This window comes from Lacerta agilis, chromosome 8 (genome assembly GCF_009819535.1).
Source record: "Lacerta agilis isolate rLacAgi1 chromosome 8, rLacAgi1.pri, whole genome shotgun sequence".
Lineage (NCBI taxonomy): Eukaryota > Metazoa > Chordata > Lepidosauria > Squamata > Lacertidae > Lacerta > Lacerta agilis.
Genome location: NC_046319.1, coordinates 73855497 through 73883017, shown reverse-complemented (window position 1 = coordinate 73883017; position 27521 = coordinate 73855497). Strand labels below are relative to the sequence as shown.

Genomic DNA, 27521 nt, shown 5'->3' with positions numbered 1-27521 from the left:
CAATGGAGCCGGGACGAGGCCTCATCAGGCCGCGGCGCGGTGCACCATGGGAGACGGCGTCGGTGCGGTCCGCCGCCGCTTTCCCAATACGCTCAGCGCGGACGCCCCGTGACGCGTTTGGCGGAGCCCCCCCTTCCAACAATTAGCGGACTACACTTCCCATCGTGCACCGCGACGATAAGGGCCGTGATTGGCAATGGGAGGCCGCTGTAGCTCTGGAATGGCCCGCGAGGCCCTTCAGGTCCGCCGCACTTGTAAGGCAGGCGCGTTATGCGGTGGGGCGGTCCATTCTCGCTTGGTGTAGAGTGGCTCCTTGGCATTAGGGCTCCCGGCATGCAGCGCCACACAGGGGCAGCGGCGTAGGGGGTTTGTGGGAGATGTAGTTTTCTCGGCATTTCCAGAGAGCAAAGGGAGTGGGCCTCTTCTCTACCGTTATTTGCAAGGTGGAAAACACGGGAACTAATTATATTATTCATTCCTACACTGCCTTTCCCACCCTGACAGGGACTCTGGGAGAATACTAGTTGCAGCACAGTGAGTTAAGCCCATAACTTAACATGCATTTAACTTCAGCTTTTTTTGCACGTGGCTAAATAAATAAATAAATAAAGGGGAGCAGAATGGGTGCAGGGTTCTGGGAAAAATGACTTTGGCAGTCCCACCCAGCGTTGGACCCAGTAGGTTTTGGCAAGGGGTCAGTGCATCCGGCTGTGAACCAGAAGGTTGGTGGTTCGAGCCCACCCAGAGACCACTGTGGGCAGGATTCCTGCATTGCAGGGGGTTGGACTAGATGACCCTTGGGAACCCCTTCCAGCTCTACAATTTTATTATTTTGACTTTAGGTACAATCCCTGGAACGTAACCCGTGTGTAGGTTGCAGGCTATTTTATATTTCTCCCACTGGACACCTGCAAAGCTAATGAAGGCAAGAACAAATAGGGTGACCACTTGCACACTGCTGTTTCGCCCGCAGAAAAAGAGTTGTGCAGTTTTTCATAAAATTTGCATATGCTCATTTATATGTGGGAGTTTCAAATTTATAAATAATGACCAGGGGCCCCATAAGCATAATCAGGATTTTTTTGGGGGGGGCAGGCCTTTTGTTGGGGAGGGGACAAAACCTCAGTTAGCTATTGATTTTTATTGATATGGGAGGGGACAGCTGCCCTTCCTTGCCACCCCCCTCCCGTGTATACCCATGAGTGGACCTCCAGGATGTTGGTTGACTATAACTTAGCATAGCTCAGTTGGTAGAGAATGAGACTCTTAATTAACCGGTGGCCATGCTGGCTGGAGCTGATGGGAACAGGTGATTTCAGAATTACGGTAGTGCCAAGCACCCCATGGTATTTCTGGGCCAGTACCTCCCTACTTCCCACCCTCCCACCTCTGCCAGCTTCTCTTAATGTAGAAGTTATGATTCTATGATTTATGAGTCTCATATATATATATATATATATAGAGAGAGAGAGAGAGAGATAAAACTTGTGAAACAACACAAGAGTTAGATAAAAAAAAATACTTTTATTCCATGCCCTGGAGGCTGCTATTGGTTTGCCAACAATTGGTTTCTGGACGGATATGTTTTAACTACCAGGGCATGGCAGCATAATAGCCACACACCTTTCTAGCCTTAAGGCTTTTTATGAAAGGAGAGCTTAAGGTTGCAATAGGGGAACTTCTAAGTAGGCATGCCTAGGATTGCAGTGTGAGTTGTTTTAAGGAACATTCACCCTACAGTCATAGTTCCAAGATAAATCTTGCCATGAAAAAGGCCAGTGCCATGAAAAAGGCCAGTTTCTCCGTCCCAACCCCTGCAAGCAGTATTATGTACAAAAGAGGTCTAGCAGCTATTGCCTTCAGGCTCAGATTACCATCACAGAAATGAAAGAAGTTTAGGGAGAGCAATGGCTGCAACAAGAAGACTTAGAATCATGGAAGTGTAGAGTTGGAAGGGACCCCAAGGGTCATCTACTCCAAGCCCCTGCAATACTGGAATCACAGCTGAATAATCCCTGACAGGTGGCCATCCAACCTCTGTTTAGAAACCCTCCAATGAAGGAGAGTCCGCCACCTTCCGAGGGAGTCCAGTCCACTGTCTTACCATCAGAAAGTTCTCCCTAACAGAATCACAGAATTGTAGAGTTGGAAGGGACTCGGAGGATCATGCAGTCCAAAGCTTTGCATTGCAGTGATGTGCCACAGGCCTGTAAGGGGATTGAACCCACGACCTTGGCATTATCAGCACCACACTCTAACCTGCTGCGTCTTTTGGTTTGGGCCCTACCCTCTGGAGCAGCAGAAAACAAGCTTGCCTCATGTGACAGCCCTTCAGATATTTGAAGAAGGCTTAACCCACCTCACAGGATTGTTGTGGGGATAAAATGGGCTTGGAAGCTGTCCCAAGTGTCAAGAGTTACTTGATAATAACCCCCCATTGAACCCAATGGGACTTATTTCTAAATGCCCATGAATAGAATTGGGCTGCTAATCAGCAGGTGAGCTGTTTTATAAGCTCTCTGGTTTTTCGGGGTGTGGAAAGGAGTTTTTTTTTTTTGTAGAGTGCAATGCTTTTGCATTCAAACTGTCCCACATTCAATTATTGGCATTTCCAAAGATCTAAAGTGACCGGTGCTGCAGCCAGTCAAGGCAGATAATCAGGGTTGTTGAGGATTGTGGCTCCAGCAACCTCCAACCAAATCAGTTGCTGACTACAGCTATCATAAGTCCAAGCTGGGAGAGATATATGATGCAGAGAAGGGCTGCCTGTACATTGCACCTCTAAAGCACATTCCCCCGCCTCAAAGAATCTTGGGTGCTGTAGTTTACCCATCTCAGAGTTACAGCGCCCATTAACCCTTAACAAACTACAGTACCCAGAATTCTTTGAGGGAGGTAACGAGGGGGGGGGTGTTCTTTCAATGTGCCTTAAAGGCATATACAGCCCAGGTTGAAGCCATGCTATGGAATACATTCGCCACTAGGGGGCACTTGGAGCACTGTGTTCCTACAGGGAACTCCAGCAGTATAAAAGGTAAAGGGACCCCTGACCGTTAGGTCCAGTCGTGTCCGACTCTGGAGTTGCGGTGCTCATCTCACGTTATTGGCCGAGGGAGCCAGTGTACAGCTTCCGGGTCATGTGGCCAGCATGACAAAGCCGCTTCTGGCGAACCAGAGCAGCGCACGGAAACGCCGTTTACCTTCCCGCCGGAGCTGTACCTATTTATCTACTTGCACTTTAATGTGCTTTTGACCTGCTAGGTGGGCGGGAGCTGGGGCCGAGCAACGGGAGCTCACCCCATCGCGGGGATTTGAACCGCCAACCTTCTCTGATCAGCAAGCCCTAGGCTCTGTGGTTTAACCCACAGCGCCACCCGTGTCCCACCTCCAGCAGTATAGAGCTGACCTAAAGGGAGTTTTGAAATATATATTTGCACAAATCTGCTAGGTGTCTTTAGAAAGCCAAACCTGCCCTGCAGGTAGAGCCCCCCCACACACACACACCCTGCAAAGGGGACGGTCCTATGCTAATTATAGGTGGAAACAATGTGCGAACTTGAGCACATCTTGAATTTAAAGAACGCACACAACCAAGAGTGATCTCCCGGGTGGATTAAGTGTCCAAACCAGAGTCAGCCAAAGCGATAGAGAAGACCAAGGCCTGTACTAATTTAGAAATTCTGTGTTCAGCTGCCTGGACCCTGGGACTCTTCCCCAGACCACAACCCCTCAATGGCTCTGCTCTGATCCCTCCTGAAATGCTGTTGCCTAACTGGTAAGGGCATAAAAGCTGGGATGATGTCTCTTACTTGTCTGGAATGAGAAGTGTGTGCATGTTTGTATAAGCCACTTCCCTGGCTTTTTGCATGGCAAGAAAGTAACCTACTGCAGAAGTGTGCATGCATACGAAAGCTCACACCAAGAACAAACTTAGTTGGTCTCTGAGGTGCTACTGGAAGGATTTTTATAATTTTTTATTTTGTTTTGACTATGGCAGACCAACACGGCTACCTACCTGTAACTACTGCAGAGAGTCGCATCTGTTGCTCCAGCCACTTTTGGCCCTGGCCAGCACGGGGATGTGCGCCCCCCCCCCAGGGTTGCTGCCCCCCTGGACAATCTCCTCCACCCCTGCTCTACAAAGCCTACTCTTTCTTCTGGTGATCTGCTTACTCGACACAAAAATTATATCCTGCTTGAAGCCCCTAGTGGATTGCAATAAATAAATAAAAATTGTCAGTAAAACATGAAGTTGAAAACAGGAATTCTGAAAATATATATATATAATTAAAAATCAACATTTATGCTAGAAACAGGTTACAAACACATGTCAATTTTTAAACGTCCGACTAGCCTTGCCTGAAGAAAGCTGTTTTTAGCAGGCACTGAAAAGAGCACATCGAAGGCACTTGTCAGGTGTCAATCAGCAGGGAGTTCCAAAAGTGTTGGAGCTGCCTCCCTGAGAGATTGATTTCTTACAAGCGAATAATGATACCATGAGACACCTGTAAAGGTCCCAGTTTTGCAGATCTAAGTTAATTATTGATATACAGCCTCTTGGCTGTGGAGGTTCCACTCTATTATCATGCCTTCCAGCTGCTGATAAGGCAAATCGACAGAGGAGGAGAGTTATTTCTTTCTTGAAGCCGTCAGAGTTGGTGACAGTCATTACAAGCTCATGGCAGGGAATGCTGCACCCTGATTTCATGTTGTGCGAAGAAGTCCTGAGCTATAATTGTTGATCAACTTCGCCGGGTGAATCCAGCTTATTGTATAATTATGGAATGGGGTGGGAGAGAGAGAATTCGTAATGAGACAGAGAGATCCTTTGCTTGTCAAAACAAGTTTTGCTGTGGAGCACTACAACTTCACCTGAGCCAAGTCTCAGCCGTCAGAAACCTTTGCTTGGTTCCCCCCCCCCCCAGTTCCTGGAACGTGTGAGACAGTGCACAGTGCTTCTGAGCATGTGTAAAATGCATTTCGCTCCACCCAAGGGGAAAGTGATAGCCTACTCCTCTCCCCACCCCCAATGGACCTGGGGTTAGGAGCAGAGTCCTTGCGTGATTGAACGGCAGTCCTTTTGGAGAGTAACCACTGTTCAGTAATAAACAAATTTCTTTTCATGTAAGACCAGGCACTTGTGGTCAGCCACCCGTTGGTTGTGGCTGGGAAGAGCAAATCGCAACCACGGTGGAGAATTCACATACAAACACACCGTTTTGCCTGAAGTACCTTGGAAGATCAGAAGGCAAGGGACCTCAAAGGAGATCTGAGGGCAGATAGGACCCTCCTTGGAGAATGCCAGTGGAAAGACACACACTCATTCACTCCAAGGCAACACTGAGCACTTGAGCTACACACCAATTGATTTTGCTCTGCACTACAAAGCCTGCCACACTAGCAGCCTGATCCTAAGCATCTTTACCCAGAGGAAAGGAGCCAGCTTTTTTTCTAACCAACATCTCAACCTCATAAGGAACATAGGAAGCTGCCTTAGAGCGAGTCACACAATTGGTCCATCCATCATTGTCTACACTCCTCGGCTGTCAGGGGTGGGTCAGCAGTAAATCACTCGGAGAAAGTGAAGTTAACTATTAGAAGAAACAAGGTCTGCTCAGGAATGCCAGGCCTAATGAGCACAGCAACTCTTCATAGCTCTTGCCCCTATGAGGCCGTTGTGGAGGCTGAAGGTCCCTGCCTTCCCACAGCTGCCTATGTCTCCTCCACTGATCCTTCCCAAGCAATCCGAGACTCTGCCGGGGCACCTGCCTTTGCTACTCCCGCTTCATACCACTTCTGGTCCTGGGAGACCAGCAGGGAGGGGAGCTTGTTGCAGCAGGAGGAGGAGACACCCTGGTTTCTTCACCAGCCTGACTCCTCTCCGCCTCTTGACCATCCTCTCCTGCTTTTCCTTCTGCACTTCTCTCTGCCCCAGACCCTCCCTGCTCACTAAACTCTTGTTACCTCTTCAGCTACAGACACCTCCTCCTGTCAGTCTTCTCCTTTCTCTCCCTCTGACCACTTGTCGTCATCCCACCACCACTCCCCGAACTCTAAGCTGTCTCCCCTTGGGGGATTCCTCAGCTGGTGTCTCCCACCCACCACCCACCCCTGCATCCAGCCAGTTCATGACATTGGCAGAGGCTGTCCTAGGTATCAACCAGGGGCAAGGAGTCGCTCCCAGCCCTCCCTCGAGATGCCTGGAATTGAACCTGGGACTTTGGCATGCAAAGCAGATGCTGAGCTATGGCCCATCCCCAAAGCCTCTGCCTCTGGAATCAGCGCATGATAAAACACTTGCCCTACAGCTTTGCAAGCAATTACATCAGATTCTTGTTCCCAAATAAATGCAAAGGCTGTTTGGAGAAAAGGCTTAGACAGCTTGATGGGAGAGGTATTATGCTGCAACAACTACATAAAACCTCCACATCCGGGAGGAGTTTATCAGAAGTTACAACAGGAAGTACTTCCTCACAAAAAACATAATTAACACATTGGAGACAAATAAAAAAACCCTCCAAGTGTCTCTGTTTTCCAGGGACGGTCCCAGATTTGCAGAAGCCATCCCAGTTTACGATTTGATCCCGGAATGTCCCGCTTTTCCTTAGGACGTCCCTACCTTCATCGGAGAAAATGTTGGAGGGTATGCAGTTATGCGGCCCCTGAGCCAAGGAGATAAGTAGCCATACAACCTTTAGAACAGTGTTTTTCAACCACTGTTCCGCGGCACACTAGTGTGCCGCAAGATGTTGCCTGGTGTGCCGTGGGAAAAATTGAAAAATTCAAGAGAATTACTTTATATATAGTCAATATAGGCACAGAGTTAATTTTTTTTTAACATTTTCTAATGGTGGTGTGCCTCGTGATTTTTTTCATGAAACAAGTGTGCCTTTGCCCAAAAAAGGTTGAAAAGCACTGCTTTAGAAGACATCTGAAGGCAGCCCTGTGTGGGGATGTTTTACAGTAAATGTTTTGTTGTTGTTTTTATATGTTCGAAGCCACCCAGAGTGGCTGGGGCAACCCAGCCGGATGGGCAGGGTACAAATAATACAATTATTATTATAGCGGTATAGGACGTCCCTATTTTCATCGGAGAAACATGGGAGGGAACGAATCAATAGGGTGCAAGGCATTCAGCGGCCGCTAGCCACAATGGCTGTGTACTGTGCCCAGGGGTCAGGGACGGCATGTACCCAAATGCCAGCTGTTCAGGGATCAGCTGTTGACCTCAGCTGCTGCTTGCGGGCTTCCTGTCGGCCACTGCGGGTACGGGATAGGTCTTGGTCCACCTCCAGCAACCATGCTCTTCCAAGGCAAGGCAACCTCCATCATCTTCTGAGCTACTCAGTGGCCTGCTACTGACGAAGGCAGAGCCCCCTCGGCCTCAGAAGCTAAGCCGTCGTTAAACCCGATTAATGTGGCCGACCCATTGCGGCCTACGCCTTACTGCAAGAATATTTTCGGCGTGTGCCAAAAGCAAGGACCTTTTGTCGCTCGGCCCAGCAGTAGCCGGGCGCGAGTCCATGCCCCTATAAACGCCGGCGGGGATTCCTGCTGCCGGCCCTCCCCAGATCTCCACTCGGGAATGTGCGTGACCCCCAAGGGTTAATGCTTCTTCAGCAGGGGCGGCGGGGGGGGGGGGAGATGGAGAGGTTAATGAATTATTGAGTAAGTCAAGGGTAAGAAGCAAAGAGCCTCCCACCGGGAGCAGGCAAGATTAATTCAATTAGGGGGATGACGGCACTCAGGCGCACATGCGGACGTGCACACTCCTGCCAGCTCACGTCAACAGAGTTGCATGCGCGCGGGGGGGGGGGTGGACGACAAAATCGGGACAAAGCTTGTGTGCGGGCAGCCGGGCCGTTTTATACTGATGCATGCATCCAGCATAATCTCTAATGCTGCCGGGCCCTCGCATCGCTACTCTGTAGGGGAGGCATCGCTGTTGCTAAGAGACAACCAAGTCTTTTGGCTCAGGCCTTGCTTCCCAAAATAGCAGAGCCGTGCCCGTCCCCCGTCTTCTGACACCTCAGAAGGGGTGGCGGGTGGCTTGACCTCCCCAGCATCCCTCCCGGCAATAGGTGGCATCCAGCTCTTTGTGGAAGGCCCCACAAGGCTGTGTTACCTGCCTGGAAATAAGATTCAAAGGATGTGTAGGGCTTGAAGGTCATAGAACTGTCAGTTCGGAAGGGACCGCAAGGATCATCAAGGCCAGTCCCCTGCAACGCAGGAATCTTTTTGCCCAACGTGGGTCTCGAACCCATGACCTTGGGATCAAGAGCCTCATGCTCTACCAACAGTCACTGGGGTAGTCATGGGCCAGTGTCTCTCTCGCTCAGCCTAACCTACCTCACAGGGTTGTAGTGAGGATACAGTGGGGGGAGGGCAGGGAACCCCCCACATAGCCCTGAGCACCGTGAAGGAAAAGGCGATTCATAGATAGCCCAAGAAGTGCGTTCCAACTGTTGTTGTTTTTATTATCAGGGCCTTTTCTGATGCCCATCCCAGGCAAACCAGAGATGCATGTTAAAATATGTCCTTAGCATGTCACCATCCTGCGCTCCCCAGGTCTTAAGAAATTGAGCGAGTTGTGTACCAAACCTGTCACCGCTGCACAAACATGCATGCGCACAAATGCTCAGGCTACAGCAGTGTGTTTATTGCCATAGCTGGCAAGGTTCCTTTTGCTCATTTGATGATCCGTTCTAGAACAATTGTGTTTCCTTGTACAAACACCCACCCCAGCCACATTTCTTGAACAGAACAACACCCCCTTTGCCTTTTGGGCCGTGCAAGCCAGGTACACAGGCAGCCATCAGAGCTATGAGGTACGTTTAAGGTACGGGAAAATGTCCCCGTTTCCCTCCAAGAGACACTGCCGGCTTTTGCTGCCGCCCCTTTGGACGAGAGACTCTGCTTTGCACCAGAAGGTCCCAGGTTCAGTCGCCAGGTAAGCCCAGGAGAGACTCCCTCTATAAAACCCCTGGAGAGCATCTACCTGTGAGCACAGAATCTGCGGCGGGGAACCTGCAGCCCTGCAGAGGTTGCTGGACTTCAACTCCCATCAGCCCCGGGCAGGACAGTCAATTGTTAGGAATGATGGGTAGTGTAGTCAAAACTCAACAGCCAGATAGCTCACCGGAACAATTCATTTCCGGGCCCAGTTCAAAGTGCTATGCAGCTTTACCCTGCTCAGGACCTCAATACCTTAAGGACTGCCTTTCCCTATATGAACCAGCCCGGACTCTGCACTTGTCGTCAGATGCCGTTCTCTATGTCCCCGAGAGGCTCGGAGGGTGGCAACAGGAGAGCAGGCCTTTTCTGTGGTGGCTCCCCATCTGTGGAATGCTCTCCCCAGAGAGGCTCGCCTGGCCCCATCATTACATGTCTTTAGGTGCCTGAGTAAAGAGGAGTGTTGCCTGGCACCTAGACATGTAATGATGGCACTCCTGTCTTCCACTGCCTCCCACAGTTTGGTGAGACTCACGTTAGTGGCTTCGAGAACACTGTCCAACCACCTCATCCTCTGTTGTCCCCTTCTCCTTGTGCCCTCTTTTTCAGGGAGTCTTCTCATGAGGTGGCCATGCTGTCTATTGGTGTATAAATTGAATGAATGAATAATAGTCCAGCAACATCTGGGTGGCCCATGCTTCCCTTACCTCAGACATGAGTTATTCTGAGTTAGATGTCGGAATTGGCACAAGCCATTTTGCTACATATATGGCACAGAGTCCTGCTCTGGGGGTGCCTGCAGGCTTTGGCCAACAGGCAACACTATAACGGCAACGTTCCTCTTTTCGCTTAGGAAGTCTGCTGTCTCCAGAATGATGGAGCCCTGATTTCTGCTGGGTGGGCAGATTATTTCATCGCACTGCAGGCCATGGGAAGAACAGGAAGGACAAGATATTCCGGCACCCACAGCTGCCCCACATTTCCTTCCACTTACTTACTTCAACAGGGGTGGCAAGGGACTTTCAGAGGAGCAACGTTTGCAACAGTAGAAGGAGCTGGCTGCCCTTGAGACCAGCTGTCAGAATGTAAGCCATGGTTTGTATCATTTATTGAACACAGGGGACGGGGGGAGCCTCTTAGACTATTTTTTGAGGGGTGGGAGGAAGTCCCTGTTCCAGAGAACTTACATTCTAAAAAACTTGACAGCAGAGAAGCAAGGGGGGAGAGAGAGAGAGAGAGAAAAAAAAATAAGATGGCGGTAAGAGGGGAAAATGTATTTGGTTTCAGAAAATTGCAGAAATTTATAGAGAATTAGAAAACATGGAAAACACGTCACATCGGCATTTAGGGAAGCAAGGCAGTTGAAGGGATTATTGGTTGCCTGACTGGGAGGACTTATTAACGATGCACGTTTTTTATTTTTGTCCAGAAAGTTGGACTCAATGCAAGGTAGAAAGCAAGTGTAGAAATATTAAAAATGAGTGTAGGAAACAGCCTAAAACGCTGCCTGATAATACGGAATGAAGGTCACAAACAGGGATTTGAGAGCGCAGAAATGAGCATCTAGGAGACCCCAGAATAATTACGCTTGAAGATAGAACGATGCAGACCCCCCAGGTGCCCCTGTTTTCCAGGGACAGTCCTGGATTTATAGAAGCCGTCCCAGTTTCTGATTTGATCCCGGAACGTCCTGCTTTTCCTTATCATGGTCCCTATTTTCAGAGAAATATTGGAATTGTTTAAATATATATGTGTGTGTGCTGGAAGCCGCTCAGAGTGGCTGGGGCAACCTAGTCGGATGGGCAGGGTATAAATAATAAAATAATTATCGTTATTACGAAATAGGACATCCCTATTTTCATTGGAGAAATGTTGGAGGGTATGACAGCATCTACTAAAATCTCAAACAAGAAATATTGGTAGGATTTTCAGTGGCTGGGGATGAGGCTTCAGGGTCCTTGACAGCATATTTTTCCCCTTTTCTTTTTTTTGCAAATCTGCAGAAATTGAATTGCCTGGGTACAACATTTCCAGTCTCATGTTAATAAATTGACAACAATATTAAAAAGTACAGATGTTGCTACAGCACTTCCATGAAATCCTACTTGCACGGCTCCACATATTGCTGTTTCTGAGATTGCGGCGGGTAGCTCAAAGAAACAGGGACTCTTCTGTGGTGAAACTACAGCAGCCCTGGGGAACATCATGGCCCCAGCCAACGATCAGGGATGATGGGAGTTGTAGTCCAAAAAAAAACACCACCTGAACTGTGGCATTCTCTCTCCCCCGCCCCCCCCCCCAACACTAGTCTTGCTCATTTGTCAATTGCCTTCTGCAGAATAGCATTTTAAATAAAAGTACACATTCTACTCATGTAAAAAAACACTGATTCCTGGACTGTCTGCAGGCTGGATTTAGAAGGCAATTGGGCCGGATCCGGCCCCTGGGCCTTAGGTTGCCTAAGAGATATGGCCCAGACAAAATGAAACATTTCATTCTGCCGGATCATAATTTACGTCAGCTGTTCATTCCCATGGAAATCATTGAAACTTAACTTCATTCCTTAACTCCCACTGAAACCAATGTGAAAAGTTGAGCAAAATCTAGTTTGGACTCCATCCTTCTCCTCTTACTTAAAGCTCGTTGGGGAGTATTAAGCAAAGTGGTAATTAATGCTCGCACGGACACTGAAAATGCTAGAGACTTTGGTGCTGCATTTGAGGGTCCACAACTCCGTTCCACCAACTTTTGCACCCAAGGGTGCTTGGCTAGGTTGCAGCCTAGGTGGAAGAGGAGGCGAGTTCTGCAGACAGGGCTTGCCCCAGGGAAGGACCTGAGATGTACACCGTCTCTCTTCCCTGCCACCCCCCAATCTTGTGCAGCACAAACCGGTCTTTCTGGCAGGGATGATGCTGGAGGCTGGCTCCATAGGTATTAAGAGAGGTGAACGAGTGCAGTTCTTTTCAGGCTCGCTCTGGGGTCTTAATATCCTTTAAACCCCACCCTCTAAAAGCAAACAGGAGCAATTAATTCCACAAGCATCTCCTCAAACCTTAAGAGATAACAACCACAAACACGCATGGCAGTTTCTAGAAAAGGACTTCAAGTGGCCTGGGTTTATTTTGTACCGAAAAGAAATTTAAGGTCCTGCTTCCAGACATGGCAGATTCTCAAGCCTGCACAAGTTAGGCAAACTTGCACAATTTACTTCCCTTGTGTTTTCTAGTTGCAGGGACATGCAAATAAGTCCTATTTCATCCTGATATTAGTTTACTTCTCCTTAACCCCATTGCCGCTGGCTTCTGAGATTTCCAGAAAGCTTCACCTTTCATTTTCAACTTATATCAAGTACTAGAAACTGCTTTGCCCCAACCCCTTTGTTCCTTTTTAAAACAAAACAAAAAATGCAACATACATGCAAGCGGAGTTTCCAGAAATTGAATTCTGCAGTCCATACTGCAATTCCACAAAGTTGCACCATTGGGGGGGGGGGGTAAATCCAGGGTTGAAGCAACCCTTTCTCAAAACCTCCACAATAATGGAAATTGTGGGAATGGGGAAGGAAAGCAGCATTTCCAAAGCAATCTCAGAAAAGCATCTGTGCACCAATAGAGACCAGTCTTCCTGTGCTTGTGGTAACCTAGTCAAAAACTACGAGAGACTTACCAGCAGACTGTGCATACTTCTGGGATACCCCAAAATTATGAAAAATCTGCAGAGGGGGAAAAAAACACATCCATAAAAATGGCCCCCTAAGGACATTAGGAGAGCCTTTTTGCATTAGGCCAGTGGCTCGTCTAGTCCAGCATCTGTGACCAACCAGATGCATGTACTGCCTCCGGCTGCTTCTGTGTGGCTGGTGTCCCTGAATTGTGCAACTGCTTAAGAACTTGAAGAGCCTACTGGATCAAGCCAATGGTCCATCTGCTCCTGCATCTTGTTCTCACAGCGGTGAACCAGATGCTTGTGGGAAGCCCACAAGTAGGAGCTGAGTGCAACAGCAGCACTCTTCCCTGCTTGCAGTTGCAAGCAACTGGTACCCAGAGGCATGCCAGTGGCCCAGATCAGGGTTTCCCAAACTTGGGTCTCCAGCTGTTTTTGGACTCCCACCATCCCTAGCTTGCAAGACCAGTGGTCAGGGATAACCAGTGGTCCCTGACAAGTGGGTGGGAGAAAAAATAATGGAGGGACAAAGAAGGGCAGTGAAACTGCCTTGATGTACTGTGCTGTTTTAATAATTCCATCTGGTCCGCTTTAAAGCAAACCAGCTTAATTCGCAGTCCCAAGATTCATTTGTGGCTCAGAATGCAGTTATCAAATCAACTGCATGCTTCTGGATTTTGATGTAGAGCTGCACATAAAAATACGTACGATTTAAATGCAACTAGTTTTGTTTTTAAATCCACATAAACGGGCGGCCTATTGAACACATGCAGAACTGACACAGAACTAAGAAACACATCCATCCACCCATTGCTAATTGATCAGCAGAGAGAGGCACCATGAGAAGCTTCAGATATTGCAGTTATGACACCAGTTCCCATCAGGTTCAGCTGGTGTAGCCTATAGTTTGGATTACATCTGAAGGTTCTCTAGCTCCAAAGTACAGGAGGGGAAACATCTCGTTGAGTGGGCTCGTGTGCGGATTGTGAAACCAGTTCTGATCCCGAAAGCAAAGTCCTGTGCCTAGGAGTCGCTGTGCTCTTCATCTGAAGTGTACTGGAGCAATCTCCGCCATTATTTTGCATCTGGTTCTGGTTGGGGGGTCTTAATGTCAAAATAATAATGGGGGGGAGGAGAGAAATAGCTGAAGTCTGCCTAACCCTGCCCTAGGCCACCATCACTCCCTTCCTTCAGGCCAGAGCTCAGCTCACTTCCACATGCTCCATGAACAATCTTCAACATGGCTGCCTTCAGGACTCGGCAGCTTTTAAAATAAGGTATTAAGAGGCTCCTCAGCCAGAATAATCAATAATGGCGAAGGAGGACTTCCGGTCTGTCTGTGGAGCGGAATGGCGACACAAAACGGATCGCCGCAATAAGGGCACCCAATGTTCCATTAATGTAAGAATTTAGACTTCTGCAACAGAACCTCCTTTATTTTCCTCTTGTCCTGTTCTGGGGTTCCCTCAATCCTCTGGAGCAAATTTGGCAAGGAAATTCCATTGTGCTAGTGTTGAATTTCCTGCACTGCAGGGGGTTGTGCATGAAGGCCCTCTGGGTCCCTTCAAACTCTACAAGTTTGTGGAATCCTTGTGCTAATGGAATCCGTGTCTTGGATACTGTCCATGGTTCTTTGATGGACAGCTTGCTCACTACTGTCCTGTCTTCCACCGCAAAGGACTGTCACAAGGGGACTGTCCCAGGGACCACTTGATTCATCCAGAGCTACAGTAAGGTCTGCTAGGCCTTGCCAGCATCCCTGTTTATAACTCTGCAATATACGACGATTCCCACGCCACTTATCACAGCGCCGAGCATTTTCCAAGAGTGCATATTCAAGCAGCGTGTCTATGATATAACAGGGCTGCTCCTGTGGGAAAATATATAGCCACAAAACATACCCCTCAAGATTAGCTCTTTGCAACGGGATTATCTGCAATTTTGCGGCCTTGGAACACTAGGCACGATCCTAGAAGGGATCCTATAAAATGATTCTCCAAATGTTTCCACTCGCAGAATGGAAATGTCGGGCGGCAAGCAAGCCAGCCCAGGGTTCCTTGCAAAACAGGTTTGATATTCAGATTAAGACAGGAAAGGAAATTGTGAAAAGAGAAGTTTTTCATCAGCCTTGGAGAGTTCGAGGGAAGGAGAAACCTCATCCTAGAAATTCCATGCATTATCTTTAATCAGAAGCAAGGCCTCTTTGGAGAACCTGTGGCTCTCCAAACATCTCCAAATATTGACCATACCTGCTCAGGCCGATGGGTGTTGGGAGTCCAACAATGTCCGGAGGACCACAGAATCCTCACCCCTACCATGTTATAAGCAGAGTCATATATGCATCTATAGCAGCATAGTCTGGAATTTTACCTTTTCAAGAATCTCAGCTTTTATCTCAAATATGTCTATCAAACTGTGCTTGTAAATCCATGGGCAATAATCCCACCACTCTTAGAAGCTAGAAAGGTGGAGAAATAAGCTTCCACTATTAAGTTTCATGTGGAAGAATTCAGACGTTCTTGGTAGGAAACTTGCGGTCAATGCAGAACCACTTTTTAGGGAAACATAGCAATGCACTCAAATCAAGAGCAATGCATTAAACAGTAACTTTCCAAGATTCACGGAGCCGTTTTCTTTTCTTAAGGGAGCACCAAGTTATGAAATCTCAAAACCCTTTTATTGGTGTTTTTTGTTTTGTTTTTACATTCTTAAAATGAGACACCCCCATTTCCTCGATATGTACAAGAACTTGAATAAGGCTGTATAAAAAAAACCTTTAGCATGATGCTGTGTTATGTCCACCCTACAAACAGAAGGTTATGATCGAAGACCTAGCCTTCCGGGCTAACAGCACCCTTCCGAAACCCGTTTTGAGTGGTGGTTTTGTTTTTCCGACTGGATGCAGAAAAAACAACAGACAACAAAGGCGGGTATGCCTGCCTGGGTTTGGGGCCCGATTTGGAGGTACAACAAGTGTTTGGTTTTTTTTGGGGGGGGGGAGATCCCTGCTTTGTTTTTTGCAAGGCACTGTCATTCTGCAGTTACGCCCTGGCTCCAAATCTCCCTCTTTGACAGAAAGGGGGAGTTGGGGCAGCTTCTGGCCCTCCTTCTATTCAGCGAGGTGGCAAAACAGTGCCTTAATTTGGGGGTGGGGGAAGAGGCGTGGAGAGAGGGGTTTTCGTGGGACAAGAGCATTGGAAAAGTAGGGTTGGGAGAAAAAAGACAAAATAGGAGTGCCCACTCTCCTGGAAAAAGCACTTGCAACAGGCACTTAAAAACCCCTTTGAAATCCCAGCCACCCACCCAAGCCCACAGTGGGACAGGCAGAGGGGGGCACACTGCGACCAAGCCCACTATTTCATTTTTGGTTACATAAAGCAATGGATTATGAAGGAGTTTCTTTGGAGGACTGGGTGGGTGGGGGGAAATCCCTCTTCTTCTGTCATTATTCTGGATCCCAAGGTTTCACAAATATACCAACTTACTATTCATAGGAAAGATGGGCTGGGGGTAGAGATGAAGATGATACTCTGGAGCAAGACTCAAGAGCAGTCCAACACTCTCTGCCTATGGACCCTCAAGCAAATGAGGTTGTTTTTTTTGGGGGGGGGGGTTGGTGGGGCAGGGGAAGAGCATGGTTGAGGGGGTTGCATTTTATTTTTAAAAAGGTACATTACTTCTACATAATATGAGTTAGAAGGGGATATTAATTACCCCACACCCCACTTCTCGGGCACTATTCAAATGGAGTGAGATGTGTGAAAAATATGGCTAATTCTCTTCTCAATCCCCTGGAGGATTAAAAAGTGTATTGTGCTTAAAACTTGCCAATCGCAAGGGGGTGGGGGTGGGGAAGAGAAGGAAGATATCGGGGAGGTGGGTTCTTTTAATAAGACCACCCCTTAAAAACCCCCGTGAAGGCAAAACCAAAATTACGAGCTTTTGTTCTTTAAAAAAATAAAAAACCCTACTCATTCCTGCGGGGTTTTCTTTTTTTAAAAAAAGGCCCTGGACTATATAACCTTAAAGGATTTTAAGGGAAAGGGGGTTGAACAGGAATAAAGAGAACCCTTAAAAGTCGTCCCAGCATATTAATTTTTTAGAAATCCCCCCTCCCCGCAAAGTTTATATATATATATTTATATATGTATATAGACACGTAAAAACTGTTCAATATTTTTTTTCACCCCGCCCCCTAATTTTTTCTTTTTTTTCTTTTTCCTTTTTGTCTGGCTTCCAGATAAGAAGAAATAATAAAATTTACAGAGTTTCCGGAATAAACAGGGGGCGGGGGTGGAGAGAAGGGAAACTGACAAAAGGTAAAAAGATAATCTCTGAGTTAAGGCAGCAAAACCAGCCCCCCCCTTCCCCCTCCTGCCCATTTTGTCCGTCTGTCCTGGGAAGGGAGCCGGGGGTGGGGTGGGGGGGCTGCACATCCCAGCTCTAGGAATCCCGGTTCTCCAGGGTCAGCTCGGCCGTGGCCCGCTGCAGCTCGGTGCTGATCCGCCGGCCGCCCACCCCGTCCCCATGGCTGCTGGCATCGTCTTCCCCCTTCACCTTCTTATCATCCGTTTCTTCGGCCCCTGCACCCGCTTCCAGCCGCTGGTCCTCGCTCCAGCGGCGCTTGAAGCGCAGCTTCAGAGGGATGCATTTGCCGCTTTCCCCGGCGCGGGAGGCGGGGGGCACAGCCGCCGCAGCCACCGGGGTCTCCTCCTCCTCTTCCAGCTTTTCCAGAGGCACGGGAGGAGCCTTGAAGACGTCCTCGTCGTCTTCGCTGATGTCGGTCACCTCGACGGTCAGGTCCTCCTCCGACTCTCCCTCAGAGATGGGCTCCACCTTGATCTGGGGCAGCAGAGGCGGCTCCGCCCCGGATGTAGAGGCAGAGGAGGAAGAAGAAGAGGAGGAAGAGGGGGTGCCGCTGCTGGATTCTCCTGGGGGCAGGCCGGGGGGCTGCTGCTTGTCACGGTTGCGGCGCCCCAACGGCGGAGGCTGCAGCTTGAACTTGAAAGGGGAAGGCGGCTCCTCGGCCTGCGGTGGCGGCGGCGGCGGAAGGGGCGGCTTCTCAAGGCGCTGGGGCTGCGGGATGACGATGTTTGGGTAGTGGAGGAAGGCCCTGGGGCTGAGGTGGTAGTTGTACACGCTCTGAGTGTGGGCCTGGAGGTAGCGCTTCATGTCCTCTGGGTTGAAGGAGAAGTGGGAGCCCCCGGGGTACATGGGGCTGAGGGTAGGTGAAGGGGTGTAGTTCATGTGGTTGGGCGTGAGGGGGAGGGCTGGGGACAGCTGAGGGGGCAGGAGGCCCGCGGGCCCGGCCATGGGAGACACAGGAAAAGGGCTGAGGGGCTCGGGGACCCGCGGGCGGGGGTAGACCCGGAAGAGGCCGTCGTGCGTCAAGCGGGCATGGCCGGGCATCGGGGGGCCCCGGAAGCTGCCAGGCTCCCCGCCACCGCCGCGACGCTGCTCCTCGGCCAGGGACTCCTCCACCTCCGAGTTGGCGGAGGTGCCGTCGCTGCAGTCGCTGACCGAGCCCCGCGCCAGGCGGCGCGCCACAGCCGAGAAGACACCCGGCGAGCGCAGGTCTTCGGCGGGAGACAGCACGTCAGATGGCGTTGAGGGGGGGAAGCGGAAGTGGGAGCCGCCGGACGGCACGGGAGGGGCGCTCTGGGGCACAGCCCCACCTGCGGAGATGGAGAGAAGTTAGGGAGATCAGACATTCGGGAGGAGGAGGAAGTGGCCAAAATTGACCCAATCCTCTCCCCACTCCCCTTCTGCCTTCTGACTATCACATCCCGCCAAAATTTTATTATTATTAAATTAAATTTGCACACCACCATCCATAGATCTCAGGACAGTTGAAAACATAAAATTCTACCATGAACATATCCAGTAACAGCTAGCTGTTCATTTCCAGGCCCTGTTCCAAGGTGCTCACATTTGTCTATAAAGCCTTGATTGACTTGAGTTGGAAAGGACCCTCATGATCTGCTAGTCCATCCCCCTGCAATGCAGCTGCCCCATACAGGGATCAAACCTGCAACCTTGGAGTCATCAGCACCACGCTGCTCTAACCAACTGAGCTATCTTAGTACCTGAAAGACAACCTCCCTCCCTCCCTACACGCCCTTCCTGGGCGTTGAGATCAGCCAATCTTCCACCTCCCTCATAGGTTTGGGTGATAAGTGTTGGCCCAGGAGAGGGTCTTCTTGGTGGCAGCCCCCAAAAGTCATGCAATTCATTCTGGCTTCTTCTGGACATCCACTGATGTTTCGGGCTGCAATTTCTATCAGCTGTAGCACAGCCCCAGAAACCTTTTGGGTAGGAAAATCAGGGACTGAACCTCATGGACAGAATGCATGCATTCCTATTACAGGTGACTTTGCCCCTGGCCCTGTGCACAGCGAAGAGCAGGCACTTGGATTCCAGATTTAGATTCTACATTATGCCTTTCTATGCGCAGCCAGCACCATATAGGGGAGGGGTGCTTTGTTCATACACCAAGGCAGCACCCCCAATCTTTGCCAAAAAAAACAAAAACCCAATTACTTTCACCACTTCTGCATGTTGACATGCGTTTGCTGGCTAGACATTCCTCTGTAATGAAATCCTTCACTCGAGCCAGGTGCAAGGAACCTTTGGGCCCTCCAGATGGTGCTGGAACTACAACTCCCAACATTATTCTTGGCTGATTGTTGGGGCTGATGGGAGCTGTAGTTCAACATCATCTGGAAGGCCAAAGGTTCCCCGCACCTGGTTTAAACTTTTGGTTTCTTTGCCCCACCACACCACAAACTCACCTGCCATGCCCATGTCAATGAACGGATAGTTGACCAGCACCAACTTGTTGAAGTTGAACTTGTAGGTGAATCGTTTGCCCTTGGTCTTGTGTAGGATCCGCTTGTTGTAGTAGTACCTGAAGGAGGACAAGGTGCAGGAGGAGAAGGGGAAGGTCAGTGACTCACAAGCCCCATTGACCACCCACTACAGGAACTCTTCAGCCTCTGAATACTTGGTGGGTGGGTCTGTGGTTCTTCCGCACTCAGAGCAGATTTGAGTTTTTTGCAGCCTGGGCACCTGTTAAGCACTACCTGTTAACAACAGACAAGTTTCTAGACCTCATGGTGGCACAGGAAATTTATCATTCGTTTGGATGCCTGGGTTACCCATCTCCTCCAGGTGATGGCTACAGAACATTCATAGAGCTTCATTTTCACCAACCCACAGGAGGCAGAAACAGATTCAAGCCCCTTACTAAATTTTCTGTCTTCTGGCAACTAGCAGCAAACTCAAGAGTGAAACCTCTGTTCTATTTGTCTCTTTGGAGTTGTCTGTTCCCAAAAGCATGCATATTATTTCGTGCTGTGAGGTTATGTTCCCCATTGCATAGGTGGGGACCAGAGGTGAGGAGACAGTGATTTATCAACCTCCCCCACCACATACACGTGGATGTGTGCAAACACACACACAGCTAAGCTGCTACAATTCTCAAGAATGCTTTATCAGTCAATCTCTCTTCACAGGGAACTCTGGGAATTGTAGTACTGGGAGGTGAACAGGGGGTATCCTGGCCACTCTCAGCATCCTTAACAAACTACACCTCCCAGAATTCTTTGCAGGAAGTGGTATCATGGTTTTAAATATATGGCGTGAATGTGCCTTTCTGGTTACAAATTCTGTACAGACTCTAAAATGGCCATCATGCCGGCTTGCAGATCTGGCCCGATGAAACCCAAAGAGCTGCCTTATGCAGAGCTGTCAACCTTCCTTTTTTGGCATTGGGAAATGGCCATAGATGTCAACTTTCCCTTTTTTCGCAATGGAAACGGTGCTGGAATAAGGGAATTTCCCGCGAAAAAAGGGAAAGTTGACAGCTATGGCCTTATACCATGTTGGACTACATGTATTTGGCCATGTTGCCCAGCGCAACCTGCTCTGAACGGCAGCCGTTCTCCAGCAGAGGGCTTTCCTCATCACCTGCTTCCGAATCAGACTGAATCCGGCACCCTCTGCTCTGCAGCCGTCCCTCCGCAAAAGTGATGGAACCTCCCGGCAGGACTATACGCAAATCTCTGTTATCAGGCATGGGGACCCTTCGGCCCGCCAGATGTTGCTGAAATACAATTCCCATCAGCCATAGCAAGCACAGTCAACGGCCAGGGGGTGACGAGAATTGGGGCTCAGCAAAATCTGGAGGGCCAAAGGTTTCCCCACAGCTGCATTACAAAGCCAGAGGTCTTCCATTCAGATACACAGAACCAATGCAAACCTGAGCTTGTGGATTTGGGGTGATGGGACGACTCATCTCTCAGGGAGGAGCAAGAGAGGGTTACCTCACAGGGTTGCTGTGAGGCACAGTTCCAAAAGCAATGCTATGGGCCAGACACAATGGGCTAGTGCGGTTTCACACGCGTGCCACTCATTTTGAGCCGAGGTTCTTTTTGCAAAGGTGAGCGGAACAAAACAAAGCAGAGAACTGAGAGCTTGCGTGATTAGCACTAGGGTCATGCATTTGTGCCCCAAGATGAATGAAAGATTCCTGCACTGCAGGGAGTTGGACTAAATGACCCTCATGGTCACTTTCCAACTCTACAATTTTATGATTTCTTTAAAATTATGTATTATGCACCAATGGAAGCAAAACAAAAACAAAAACTCAGAATGAAGTAGGCAACATTTGACAGCTTCCACAATTCATTCTGCTCTGAAGATTCAGAAAATAGTGTATCTGTGTGTGTGGTCAGATAGGATTAAGCGGAGAAGTGGGTTCACAAACGCAGTGGGAGGCAGACAGTGACCTCTGGAGTCTTCCCCTCTGTTCTACTCAGCCCTGTTTCTGGATTTCACCAGGTGCTGCCAAGCCGTTTCTGGAGCCATTAAGGACTAGCACCATGCAATGTTTTGAAAATAAAAAAGGCTGAAGTCTCAGCATACAGATTCCCACTCCGGATATTGGTTCCCAGGGTTTACACGGCAGTTGCACAGGCGTGAAAAACACAGCCAGGTCAGAACAGCCCAGGAGCGTAGGGATAAGAGAAGCAGATTCTCAGGGTTTCTCTTTCCAGCACCCTTTTCTGCCAGCTCCCGCCCCACAGACTCACCTCAGGGCCCGGCTCAGCTTGTCGTAGTTCATCTGGGGCTTGCACTTCCGCACCCCCCAGAGGCGGGCCACCTCGTCCGGGTCCTTGATGACAAACTCGCCGTAGTCCCCCTGCCAGGCAATGACATCATGATATTCCTCTTTGCGCAGAAGCTCCAGGATGAAATGCCACAGCTGGATTTGGCGCGAGCCGGGGCTCGACTCTGGCTTGTAGGCCCAGTCTGGGAAGGCGAACCCTGGCAACGAGAAAAGTAGAGTTAGCCAGCTCGGGATGGAGCAGCAGCCAGGTTGCGGGGAGGGGGAGAGAAAAGCAAAAAAAAAAAATCTTTGTTAAAAAAAACGGGGGGGGGGGGAGACTTGGAACAAAGGTACTGCCATTTCCCATACTCTGATCCGCTTCCCGCATCCCATTGGTAAGTGCTGGCAGTAAGGCACAGTGGTTACAGCCAAGGGAAGGCTGGAAGTTCAGGACTCTGCCGGCCCACCTCCACGCAGGATGAAACTACGAGGCGCATGGATTTCTCTCCCCTCCCTGCCAACCCCCCCCCCCCAGCGCACACACAGGGAGGGGAAAAACAGGAAACCGGCGGCTGCTGCCGCCGCCTCTCCTCTTGTGCAGCCAGGAGGCTGGGAGGCCGGCCAAGCCGCCTTGCGACTTCCAGGCTGGGTCCCAACCAGATCCTCCTCCAAGCGTGGGTGGGAGGGAGGAACAGCCCAGGCTTGCCTCTTGATGTTAAGTTTCCCTCTACCTGGGAGGGAGGAGGGAGGAAGGGGGGGGAGAAGCCAGAGCTGGCGGCCTCCATCAGCAAACTTACAGAGTCCTGCCCCGGGGACCCATACCTGTACAACAATCTCCACCCAGAGAGCAAAATACACACTGAGCAAAGGGAGAGGGAGGGGGGAGACCTAAGGGGTGCAGCTCAGCAACCCTGGGAAGAATCAGCCCCATTATGGCACAGAGAGAGAGGGAAGCATCAACATGTTTAAAGGGGGGACAGAAAGGCGGGGAGCAAGGCTCTTTGTGCCATGTTCTCACTGGGCAAGGGGGGGATGGTTAGTGGCTGAGGTCAGCAGCTCCCAGACAAGGGGCCCTTTTTTCCAGCCACGAGGCAGCAGCCTAGCCCAGCCCCAGAGCATTCCTGGGGAGGGGGGTGGCTGTGGGGCTGCTGCAGCGGTTGGGGGGGGGCTGGAAAACACAAGAGGACGTCAGAAGCACACACCGGGGCCTACCTCCTAAGTAGGCCTGTGTTGGCAGCACCAAGGGTCAAAACTTTTTTGGGGAGGGTGGGACGCAGGCAGGGGTCCACAAACACCACACAGACTTGTTTCCGGGGGGGAGTGATAACACGCCTGTCCCCACCCACCTCACCAAGTTTTAGCTGCCCTCTCATAAACAGGAAGTCGGAAGGGAAAACAATAGGGCTGTTTCCATGCTGGCCCTGTGGGGAATGGGGCCTCCCACTAGGCCTGATGAACACAAGGGGTGCACAAGTTAAAGAGATTTTCTGGGGGGAAAGCTCTCCCTAAAGGATCCTGGGGGCCCTTCCAGTGTGGACACGCTCCGACCTCTGCGCGCCTCACAAACCCAGTGCCACGCGAACCCACCGTTTGGTTTAAAACTTATTTACACCCCATCTTTCTTTTCGTCAACAAGGCTCACAGGGTTGTATGTAGACCCTCCCAACAGCCCTGTGAGGTAGCTCAGGCGGAGTTGCAGCGAACAGACTGGGTGGGGGATTTGAATCCGGGTCTCCCAAGTCCTGGGTCCAGCAGCCTCAGCTCCAAGGGCAATGCCACTCTCTTGTGTACGGGTCAGTAGGGCATGCCTGGCACACCAAATCCATACAGAGAAAGCAGTTGGACTCCCTCACGCAGCAACTAGTATATGGGTGGTGGTGGGGAGACCACCACCCCACAACCTTCTTCGCTTTTTTCTCTCCCTGCGCCCCCCCAAAACCCATCATGATCTCCATGGCTTGAAATTGCTGAGCCTATGCCCAATGCCTTGGGGGAGGGGGGTGTCTGAGCTTTGCCAGGGGGGGAAGGAGGGGGGCACTGTGGTTTCCCATTTCCCAAACCCCAGGCGCTCTGAGCCCATCAATAATTCAGGGCCCTGTAATGGAGGCTGGGGACGCGGGCGGGCGCCGGCTCAAGGGCATCTCGGCGCACAGACCAAGCCATTAGGGTGGTGATGTCATCTAGAGAGGGGGGGTGGGAGGGCTAGAGGTGGGTCCCATAGACGCATGCTGGGGGGGGGGGCGCTCCAAAGCTATTCTGCGCTGCGTGTGTGTGTGTGTCCCAACAGCCCCGGCACCCATGAATTCCCCAACAGGCAAAAGGGCAAGGCTAAAGTGCGGGTCCAGGCAGGGATGGGGAAGCAGAGTTGTGTGTACCCCCCCCCCAAACCCACAATTTCAGCTGAGCATCTTCCTCGCTGCCTTGCTCCCTGGCACCACAAGGGCCTTTTACAAACAGAAACCACCCCGCTCCCCCCCCCACACACAAAGTACCAGTCTCCAAGCAACAGGCAACAGCAAGGGAGACAAGAGGCTAAAAATAAACGGGGAGGAAGGGAGAGAAGGCACAGCGTGAACTGGGCAGCACCCCAAGGAGAGGCAGCCACAGGCACCCCACAACCACGCACTGGTGGCACAGGGAGGCAAAACAACCCCCCCCCCGCCCCGAAGCCCGGCACAAAAGCAGCCCTGGATACAGCAGGTGCCCATGCGGGACTCTTGGTTCGAAAAGCAGCGGGGTCCCTTCTCCCCAATATCAGCCACATTTGGTGGGGGGGGGGAAGAGGAGAAAGTTTGGAGCAAGTTGCTCCCTCTTCTTCACAAAAGGAGTGCATTGCGAAGCAGCACCTGTTCGGGGCTGGTGAAGGAGGGGTGGGGAAATGCCATTTCCAGGTACAACTTAGGCTCCCCTCCCCAGCCCCCCTATATGCCCCCATTGACTCCTGGTTTCACGCCCCATCCAGGCCCCCCAATTGTTTTCCACCAGCAGTGGAGTGGGTGGACGACATCCCATCTCCCAGTTCCTGTGAGTTTGAAGAGGGTGGAAGGGGGGGGCGAGAGAAAAAAGAGGGGGCCGGGGAAGAAACAAGCCAGCCCTGCTCCCCTCGCCTCCCCCGGTTGCAGCATGTGAGTCAGCCCCAACTCTCTCTCTTTTACACACACACAGTCCTGTTCTCACTAATTAGGAAGGCGGTGGAGGAAAAGGGGGGGGGAAGGCCGTGACATCAGCCGCCTGCAGAGAACTAAACACAGTGTGCTGAATGGGCTACTGTTCTCCGGCTGGTGCTACCAGATACACTCCCCCCCCCAGCACCCGAGTCCTCCTGGGGTGTAACAGAGCTGGAGGAGCAACCCCCTCCCCTCTGTTGTGGAGTTTAAGGGGGGCACTTCACATGATTATGACTATCAGGGCATTTCTCACAGCAATGCAAAACTCCCCACCCCTCCCCCTGAAACGTCTTTGCATAGGATTGCTTTTCCAGACATGGGAATCACACATTAAAGCAGCAGAAACCTCGTGTACCAGGATAGCCTGGGTGTCTGCAGGAGGCCTTATCTGTGGGAGAGGACTATACCACCACGCTTTTTAAAAAAAAAATAGAAAAATGGCAGTGGTCGCGTTGTTAAGACAAAAATTGTGTTATGTGTATAGTGGTACCCAACTGCAGGCTCATGCACCTGATGCTGCGAGATGCAGACTGGCCCTCAGTGATGCAAGCGAACATTTGCACAGCCCCTAAAGTAAAAAGTCTGGGATAGGGAACATGTGGCCTTCCAAATGGACTGTAAACCTCCATCCGATGTAAGCTGGGAGCCCAGACGCACCTGCAGGGCCCCGCTGATGTGCTAAATGATGCACAAAATAATGGTGCGTGTGCCAATGATATTCCACGCTGGAACCAACTCACCTGTGTACATCAGGCCTCAGGTGAGTTGGGGGGGGAGAGGAAATTTGGCTTCCTGGTCCAGCCCACTCCTCTCTTCTCTGCAGGGCAACCCTGCAGTTGGGCTTGACATCCAAGCTGGTTGGAGGGAAGGGGATATAGAGTCCCATCACCTAAAGAGGCAAGGCCTCTTGCAAAACTTTGGTCTCCTCTTAAGGAAGTGTGGGGTGCCTGCTATGGGGGCAGGCCAACTGGAAGATCCTACAGCAGGAGAAGGGGAGGAAGAGGAAGAGCCTGGAAGAGCTGACAGCCAGTTAAAAGGGCAAGCTCTTCCGACACCCCCCTTCCCTCCAGTTGCCCATCCCACAGACCCTGTCCTGCTGTTTAGATTCTCACCAACTAACACCCTCCCAGGAACGCACCAGGCACATTCCTGTTCCTATGGCTGGGAGAGAAGGGAGAGAGAGAAGAGGGGAGAAAGGAGGATGGTGCTTGTTGCATTGCCCCATTGCTCAAAGACACAATCCTCTTATCATTTTACACCCACCCAGAAGCACAATGATCAGGCTGCAGAGATTTAATCTTCCAGGGAAAGGGTTTAGGTTGCTATCTCCTCTACTAAAAAGAAGTAGTTATGCAGACACACACAGACACACTTCCTTCTTTATTGACGGAAAGTCCCATTTGCACCCAAACTGAGGAACCCAGGATCGCACCCGCCCTATTATCCTTGCCTTCCAAGTCCTACCACAACACGCAACAGCCAAGAGAGGGTGTTCTGCCCTCTCCCCGCCATTATTCCAAAGTGGAAGAAGAGGCACAAGACCGTTTCAACAAGTCCTCTGCTGCCACCCACCCTGCCCATGGCTGTTGCCACCATGTCTCCACCAACTCAGCCACCTCCTTTGCCAACCCACGGGGAGGGAGGCGGCAAAAACCACCGTCTGTTGGCTGGCAGTGCCCCCAGCTCTGGCACGAACCAGAGGCAGGCCTGTGCCAAGGGACTGGCTGGGTGGGGTAGGGGGAAGAGAAGACGACGAGACATCAGCCGTCCCTACCACAGAGCTTGTGGCAGGTCTGTGCCACCCACCCAAGCCATACTAAGCAGAGAGAGAGAGATTGTCATCACCGCCAAACCCTTTCCAGCCACCTCTCCCAGTCTTTTATGGGTCCCAGATGCCCCACTGGCAAGAGATCTCGCTCATCAAATGAAGCCCACCCGCTTCCCCATCTCTGCAGGGCTCCGCAGCAGGGAGTGAGGGCTACCAGCCATGCCACACAAACCCCTCCGTGGCAGCGCGGAGCCACAGCTCTGTCCCAGAGAGGGCAGGCAGGGGGGAGAACACCTTTGACCCATGCACATGCCCCAGATGGGGGAACTGAATGCAATTAGGGGTCTTTTCCCTGAGAGAGAAAGGCGCACGAAAACACACACACAATGCACACAGTGTTCGCAACCCCAGGCTTGGCTTAAGACTCCTCTGGCCAAGCCAAGCCCTCCACGCCCCCCCTTCCTATTTTCCACTGCTTCCTAAGAGAGAGAGAGAGAAAGTGTGTGTATGGGGGGGGGGGGCTGAAACTGCTCCTGCTTGCCAGAGTTCTAGCATGTGTGTGTGTGTTTTATTTCAAAGCTCAGCTGAAAGGGGACTCCATCTTAAAAACACTTTACCTCCTTTTGTCTGGTTGACTAACTCAAGGCTAGTAACACAGAGACCCTCCTCCCTCCCCTCCCCATCCTTCAAGGAACTATGGTCTGTTTTGAAGAAGGGGCTCTATGGTTATTTGCTCAGGGATTTCCTGGAAGACAGCAAATAAGAAGAAAAAGTGGGAGGGGGAGGGAGAACAGAAGAAAACTGGAAATTAAGTTGATATCTCTTTAAATCACCCCCCCCCTTTTACACACTCCAAACCACA

At 50.7% G+C, this 27521-nt stretch overlaps 1 protein-coding gene across 3 annotated transcripts in view; it reads right to left on the bottom strand.

The window, feature by feature from the left end:
- Positions 1–16836: 16836 nt before the first annotated feature.
- ERF (ETS2 repressor factor) overlaps positions 16837–27521 on the bottom strand; it is a 37283-nt gene continuing 26598 nt past the window's right edge. For all 3 annotated transcript variants that reach the window (XM_033158293.1, XM_033158292.1, XM_033158291.1), the window contains 3 exons: positions 21708–21942; positions 19407–19522; positions 16837–18290 (listed from right to left, as the gene is read on the bottom strand). In XM_033158293.1, coding sequence (XP_033014184.1) covers positions 17059–18290; positions 19407–19522; positions 21708–21942 — 1583 coding nt within the window. In that variant the 3' untranslated portion in view covers positions 16837–17058. The remainder of the gene's footprint in view (positions 18291–19406; positions 19523–21707; positions 21943–27521) is intronic.